General features: G+C 44.2%; 1 protein-coding gene across 1 annotated transcript in view; it reads left to right on the forward strand.

Moving 5' to 3' along the window:
* Nucleotides 1–262: 262 nt before the first annotated feature.
* The window catches only part of LOC110517645 (armadillo-like helical domain-containing protein 3), a 62,395-nt gene continuing 55,203 nt past the window's right edge, over nt 263–7,454 (forward strand). Inside the window, exons 1-4 of the mRNA XM_036940070.1 lie at nt 263–419; nt 3,102–3,211; nt 6,415–6,471; nt 6,848–6,994. Of these exons, the coding sequence (XP_036795965.1) occupies nt 3,110–3,211; nt 6,415–6,471; nt 6,848–6,994 (306 nt within the window). The 5' untranslated portion in view covers nt 263–419; nt 3,102–3,109. The remainder of the gene's footprint in view (nt 420–3,101; nt 3,212–6,414; nt 6,472–6,847; nt 6,995–7,454) is intronic.

Genomic DNA, 7,454 nt, shown 5'->3' on the forward strand with positions numbered 1-7,454 from the left:
AATGAAAATATGTGAAAATATATATGAATGTAGCTAGATTAACTTTTGGCCAAAAATTAAATCTATCTAGTTTATTTAATGTATATATGATTTTTACAGTACAAATAATCCCAGAGGAAAGTACAAACACATGAAAGAATTACAAATACACTTATTTCCAATATATTTATATTCTTGTCCTCCTAGTAGTGAATTGAACGTACTGTATGCAGAAGATTGGGTGGATTGTAAATCAGTGATAGCTCGCTACAGTATCTTCGATACACGACGACCAGTGACGGCACAGGCGCTAGGACCATGCAGTCTCCAGACAGGCAAAGGAAGTCTCAATCACAGCTAGCTAGCTAGCAGGCTAACATTGGTATCTGTAGTTTTCTGAGCGAACGGTATGGATTCATATAAATAATCGTTTGATTGAGGTAAGAAGGGGTTTGATGAATAATGTATGACAACATATACATCTTGCTACCTGTCCTCAAACGCTGTTAGGTTGTACATCGACAAGGAAGCAGACATTGTAATAAAAGAGCTAGCTAGCTAGCTAGCTATAGCTAGGTACTATAGACCCACAATGTAGCTATGTATGACGAGTAGGTAACAGCTTGTTGTCATTAACACTAACATTTGCCAGCACTAGAGTGGCCGATGTTTGAGTTACACGTTAGTGACTGAGTTGCCTTGCACTAAATAAAGAGTTGTTTGACTTTTGAATATGAACTTTTCGGTGACTGGAAACAACGTAGGTTGGCTACCTAGCTAGTTAACGTTAGCTAGCTAGTTAGCATGTTAGTTAGCTGTAGCTAGCTACCAACTGCTAGTCATTTGTAAACAATTATCTATGGTTTGACTGTTGTCTGCAGTGAACTGTTCTTACGTATCATATGTTTTATTGGGATATATTGCATGAAACTGACATATCATGCTAACACTAGCCAGCTATGTGTTCCATTGGAAATGTAGTCAACAGCTAACTAACATTCCTCTACAGTACAGCAGTTGCCCAATCAATGCATATACAGTGCAGGGCAGGCCCACTTTGTAGTGTCCTGTTGCGCAAAGAGAACCATCAGGATACAGTCAGATAAGGATATGAATCACGATTAACTAGCTAACGTTAGCTTGTGTTGGATTCATTGTTTCTATTCTAGTAGCCTTTTATAGTGTCAAATCAAATTGATTTATAAAGCCCTTCTTACATCAGCTGATATCTCAAAGTGCTGTACAGAAACACAGCCTAAAACCCCAAACAGCAAGCAATGCAGGTGTAGAAGCAAGCATTATCACGTCACTTCTTGGGAATGACTGAGTGAACACATGTAGCTAAGAATGCTTTGTTGACAGTTTAGGATACTTGATGTAGGCCCAGTTAACTTTTGTTGATTGCCATAGCTGGGAATATGAATGTATTTTGTAAACATACATTGATGACTAATCATATACAGTATATAAATGGGTAATAAGTGACCGTTTTCTAACCCTGTGTTAAAACTCGACCAGAACTGAGGGTTCTAAATGCCATACATTCTTGACAATAGAAGCACCTCCTACACTAACACTGTTGAATGCGGGTCCAAGCCAGTGTGGAATGCCTAAAACTGTTGTGTGTATGTTAGAGGTCGACCGACTGATTTTTTTCAACGCAGATACCGATACCGATTATTGGAGGACCAAAAAAGATGATACCGATTAATCGGCCATTTTTTTTTATTTGTAATAATGACAATTACAACACTATTGAATTAACACTTATTTTAACTTAATATAAAACATGAATAAAATCGAATTAAGCCTCAAATAAATCATGAAACATGTTCAATTTGGTTTAAATAATGAAAAAACAAAGTGTTGGAGAAGAAAGTAATATGTGCCATGTAAAATATGTGCCATGTAAAAAAGCTAACGTTTAAGTTCCTTGCTCAGAACATGAGAACATATGAAAGTTGGTGGTTCCTTTTAACATGAGACTTCAATATTCCAAGGTAAGAGGTTTTAGGTTGTAGTTAATATAGTATTTATAGTACTATTTCTCTCTATACCATTTGTATTTCATATACCTTTGACTATTGGATGTTCTTATAGGCACTATAGTATTGCCAGTGTAACAGTATAGCTTCCGTCCCCCTCCTAGCCCCTACCTGTGCTCGAACCAGGAACACATCGACAACAGCCACACTCGAAGCATCGTTACCCATCGCTCCACAAAAGCCGCGGCCCTTGCAGCGCAAGGGGAATAACTACTCCAAATTTAAGAGCAAGTGACGTTTGAAACAGTATTAGCGCACACCCAGCTTACTAGCTAGCCATTTCACATTGGTTACACCAGCCATTAGACTGGTAGGCTTGAAGTCATAAACAGCGCTGTGCTTGCGAAGAGCTGCTGGCAAAACGCACAAAAGTGCTGTTTGAATGAATGATTACGGGCCTGCTGCTGCTCAGTCAGACTGCTCTATCATTGCGAATTAGTTCGCAATGAGCCAGGCGGCCCAAACTGTTGCATATACCCTGATTCTGCGTGCAATGAACGCAAGAGAAATGACACAATTTCACCTGGTTAATATTGCCTGCTAACCTGGATTAGTAGTTATAACAAGTGATTATGATTGATTGTTTTTTATAAGATAAGTTTAATGCTAGCTATTAATTTACCTTGGCTTCTACTGCATTCGTGTAACAGGCAGGCTACTCGTGGAGTGCAATGGTTAGAGCATTGGACTAGTTAACTGTACGGTTGCAAGATTGAAACCCCTGAGCTGACAAGGTGAAAATCTGTCATTCTGCCCCTGAACAAGGCAGTTAACCCACAGTTCCTAGGCCGTCATTGAAAATAAGAACGTGTTCATAATTGACTTGCCTAGTTAAATAAAGGTATTAAAAAATAAATAATAATAATCGGAAATCGGCGCCCAAAAATACAGATTTCCGATTGTTATGAAAACTTGAAATCGGTCCTAATTAATCGGCCATTCCGATTCATCGGTCGACCTCTAGTGTATGTAGTATTGTCTGTCCTTTTTGGTTTTTCCTGTGTGATACTAGCTACATGCCTATTTGCGTCTGCTGTGTTTACATTTCTATGCTTACTTATTTGTGTGTGTCTCCAGACCCAGCCATGTCTCAGCTGGAGAAGAAGGCGGGGCTTCTGAGAAGGACGTCCTCCTCTAAGAAACCCCTGAAGGAGAAAGTGGTGCTGATGTATGATGAGATCTTTGCGGTAAGATAGAGGGATGGATAGAGAGAAGAGGGATGGATAGAGAGAAGAGGGATGGATAGAGAGAAGAGGGATGGATAGAGAGAAGAGGGATGGATAGAGAGAAGAGGGATGGATAGAGAGAAGAGGGATGGATAGAGAGAAGAGGGATGGATAGAGAGAAGAGGGATGGATAGAGAGAAGAGGGATGGAGGGAGAGAAGAGGGATGGAGGGAGAGAAGAGGGATGGAGGGAGAGAAGAGGGATGGAGGGAGAGAAGAGGGATGGAGGGAGAGAAGAGGGATGGAGGGAGAGAAGAGGGATGAGGGAGAGAAGAGGGATGGAGGGAGAGAAGAGAGAGGGAGGTAGAGAAGAGGAAATGATGGATAAAGATGAGACAGAGAGGGAGGTTTGTGCAGAGCTAAAGGGATATGGTCAAGTGAAAGAGTAAGAGCATAGGGGAAGAAAGAGTGAGGGTCGGAACAGACAGACAGGAACAGAAATTGGGTTGGTGGACTTGCTCTCATAGTTCCTTTACCCTCAAAAAGCACAAGAAAGAGAATTTCAATACCCACCATCTCAGATTGTCCTGAAATCATTTTCTGTACTTAGTAACGGATACGATTATCATTCCTGAAACATTATTGTGTTGAAATCTAATTTTATCTCTAAGAAATTAAGATAATTGATTGCACCCAAATTGGCCATTTTAATTGATAAGATTCAGATAATATTCAATAAATATAGTACCCAACATCTGATTTGGACCACACTTCTTCCTACCAATGAGTAAGACATAATGAATCCCCCCCCCCAAAAAAAATCCCCCCAAAATCCCCCCCCCCCCCCCCCCCCAATGCCTATCCCACCCCAACAACCAGTATACAGTATCAGTTGTCTATGTTTGACAAATAGTATGAAACTGTGGCTTGGAGTATTGCTTCTCCATATTATGTCATGTATTCCCTGTGAATCTGGTGATGTTCTTTTTTCCCCTGTTCAGAGATATTAGTAATTGAAGTCGCTTGCATTATTTACAATGAAGTAGTGTGACAGTACCATGTTTATACCACAAGATGTTGCTGTTGTCGCTATACCGCAGCACAAGCTTATCAATTTTGCTGGTCTCTTGTGTTTTTTTTTTTGCAACTTTGGGTAAAAAAAAAAAACTTTATATTTGGCTCATTATGGAAATAAATTGTGTGGTCACCCTCACAATTCAAGCCAGTCCTCCATGAAAGCAATTTAGTTTGTCCCAAGTTCTTAACGGACTTGCCTAGTTAAATAAAATTAGCAGCCTATTGCTTCAACCCAACTCTCCTTGAATAGTCCAAAACGTGGCCACTCTCTGAGATTCTCAAATTAAGACTTGTCCTACAAGCCCAACACTTTGATGGAGAAATGAGCTACGGAATAAAATGTTGAGACACCCCTAAGAAAATAATTAATTGCATGTTTTTCAATAAAATTATATGGAAGCATATGTGTTGTGATGAGTGGCATTTACCATTAAACCCAATACCATTACACAACACTATACAGTGTGTGTTTGGGGCATTTACCATTAAACCCAATACCATTACACAACACTATACTGTGTGTGTTTGGGGCATTTACCATTAAACCCAATACCATTACACAACACTATACTGTGTGTGTTTGGGGCATTTACCATTAAACCCAATACCAGTACACAAAACTATACAGTGTGTGTTTGGGACTTTTACTATTGAAGACCACTAGAGACCATAACATTGAAGACCACTAGAGACCATAACATTGAAGACCACTAGAGACCATAACATTGAAACCATTAGAGACCATAACATTGAAACCATTAGAGACCATAACATTGAAGACCACTAGAGACCATAACATTGAAGACCACTAGAGACCATAACATTGAAACCATTAGAGACCATAACATTGAAAGCATTAGAGACCATAACATTGAAAGCATTAGAGACCATAACATTGAAGACCATTAGAGACCATAACATTGAAGACCATTAGAGACCATAACATTGAAGACCATTAGATCTGCTGGAGCCTCATGGTGTGCTTGTTCACCAGGAATGTTCTTGCAGTAACTAAGACAGACCTTTTCTGAAGGGAATAAACCACACACAAAGGGGCTGCTTCCTGGACACAGACTAAGTGTAAAAGAAGGAGAAACTGATTTGCTTTCATGGAGGACTGGCTTTCAGAACAAGCTGAGATGGTGGGTGTCATGGCTGAGATGGTGGGCGTCGTGGCTGAGATGGTGGGCGTCATGGCTGAGATGGTGGGCGTCATGGCTGAGATGGTGGGTGTCATGGCTGAGATGGTGGGTGTCATGGCTGAGATGGTGGGTGTCGTGGCTGAGATGGTGGGCGTCGTGGCTGAGATGGTGGGCGTCGTGGCTGAGATGGTGGGCGTCGTGGCTGAGATGGTGGGCGTCATGGCTGAGATGGTGGGCGTCATGGCTGAGATGGTGGGCGTCGTGGCTGAGATGGTGGGCGTCGTGGCTGAGATGGTGGGTGTCGTGGCTGGGTGTCATGGCTGAGATGGTGGGCGTCGTGGCTGAGATGGTGGGCGTCATGGCTGAGATGGTGGGTGTCATGGCTGAGATGGTGGGCGTCATGGCTGAGATGGTGGGCGTCGTGGCTGAGATGGTGGGCGTCGTGGCTGAGATGGTGGGCGTCGTGGCTGAGATGGTGGGCGTCGTGGCTGAGATGGTGGGTGTCGTGGCTGAGATGGTGGGTGTCATGGCTGAGATGGTGGGTGTCATGGCTGAGATGGTGGGTGTCATGGCTGAGATGGTGGGTGTCATGGCTGAGATGGTGGGTGTCGTGGCTGAGATGGTGGGTGTCGTGGCTGAGATGGTGGGTGTCGTGGCTGAGATGGTGGGTGTCGTGGCTGAGATGGTGGGTGTCATGGCTGAGATGGTGGGTGTCGTGGCTGAGATGGTGGGTGTCGTGGCTGAGATGGTGGGTGTCATGGCTGAGATGGTGGGTGTCATGGCTGAGATGGTGGGTGTCATGGCTGAGATGGTGGGTGTCATGGCTGAGATGGTGGGCGTCGTGGCTGAGATGGTGGGTGTCATGGCTGAGATGGTGGGTGTCATGGCTGGATGTCATGGGTGTCATGGCTGGATGTCATGGCTGAGATGGTGGGTGTCATGGCTGAGATGGTGGGCGTCATGGCTGAGATGACATGGAGCGACTCTCTGTCTCCTCTCTCTCCAGAAAGAGGATCCAGCCAAGAACAACTCCCGTTTCTGGGATGAACTCTTCCTCATGAAGGTAAGAGAGAACAGCTGTTTAAATTACATTTGTTAACAGAATTATCCATTTGCATTTGTTTTTAAAACTTTTAGCTGTCCTTTGCGTTCTAAAAAGGGAATTTCTCTCTAACTATAACCTCAATGCACCCCCCTTCTCTCTCTCCCGTTCCCCACCCTCCTTCTTTCTGTGACCTCCCAACCCTCCCTCCTCCCCCTCACCTTTCTCACCCAACCCTCTCCCCCCCCTCTCTCTCCCAAACATCTTCCCCCTCCATCTACCAAACTTCCCTCTTCCCCCACTCTCTCCCCCCCCGCCCCCTCTCGCTCAACCTTCCCTTTTCCATCCACCCTTACTCTACTTTCTCCCCCTCTGTACCCCCCTCCCCTCCCCCCAGGTGAATCTGGAGTACCTGGAGGCCAAGCTGGAGTCTCTGGATGGAGATGAGGTGATGAAGATTAAAGACAACATCAACAGTCTGTTCCACCACTGTGTTCAGGCTCTGGCAGAGGAGCACCAGATCAAAGTGGTCAACGCCCTGCAGGTAAGTGGGAGTGTGTGTGGGGGGAGGTGTGTGTGTGTGGGGGGAGGGGGGGGGGAGGTGTGTGTGTGTGTGGGGGGGAGGTGTGTGTGTGTTGGGGGTGGGGGTGTTCCACTATTGTGTTCAGACCCTGGCAGAGGAGCACCAAAAGCGGGACTTTAGGGATCATAGCTTTCACCTAGATTCACCTGGTCAGTCTATGTCATGGAAAGAGCAGGTGTTCCTAATGTTTTGTACATTCAGTGTAAGTTGCATCAGGTGTGTGGACTGAGGTGGAACAAAACCTTGACCAGGGGTGAAGAACACTGCTCTACAGACCTGTTATGGTGCTGACGAGGCAGGATGTATTGATCTGTTATGGTACTGACGAGGCTATAGACAGGATGTATTGATCTGTTATGGTACTGACGAGGCTATAGACAGGATGTATTGATCTGTTATGGTGCTGACGAGGCTATAGACA

The sequence above is a fragment of the Oncorhynchus mykiss genome, chromosome 13, assembly GCF_013265735.2.
Source record: "Oncorhynchus mykiss isolate Arlee chromosome 13, USDA_OmykA_1.1, whole genome shotgun sequence".
NCBI classification, from domain to species: domain Eukaryota; kingdom Metazoa; phylum Chordata; class Actinopteri; order Salmoniformes; family Salmonidae; genus Oncorhynchus; species Oncorhynchus mykiss.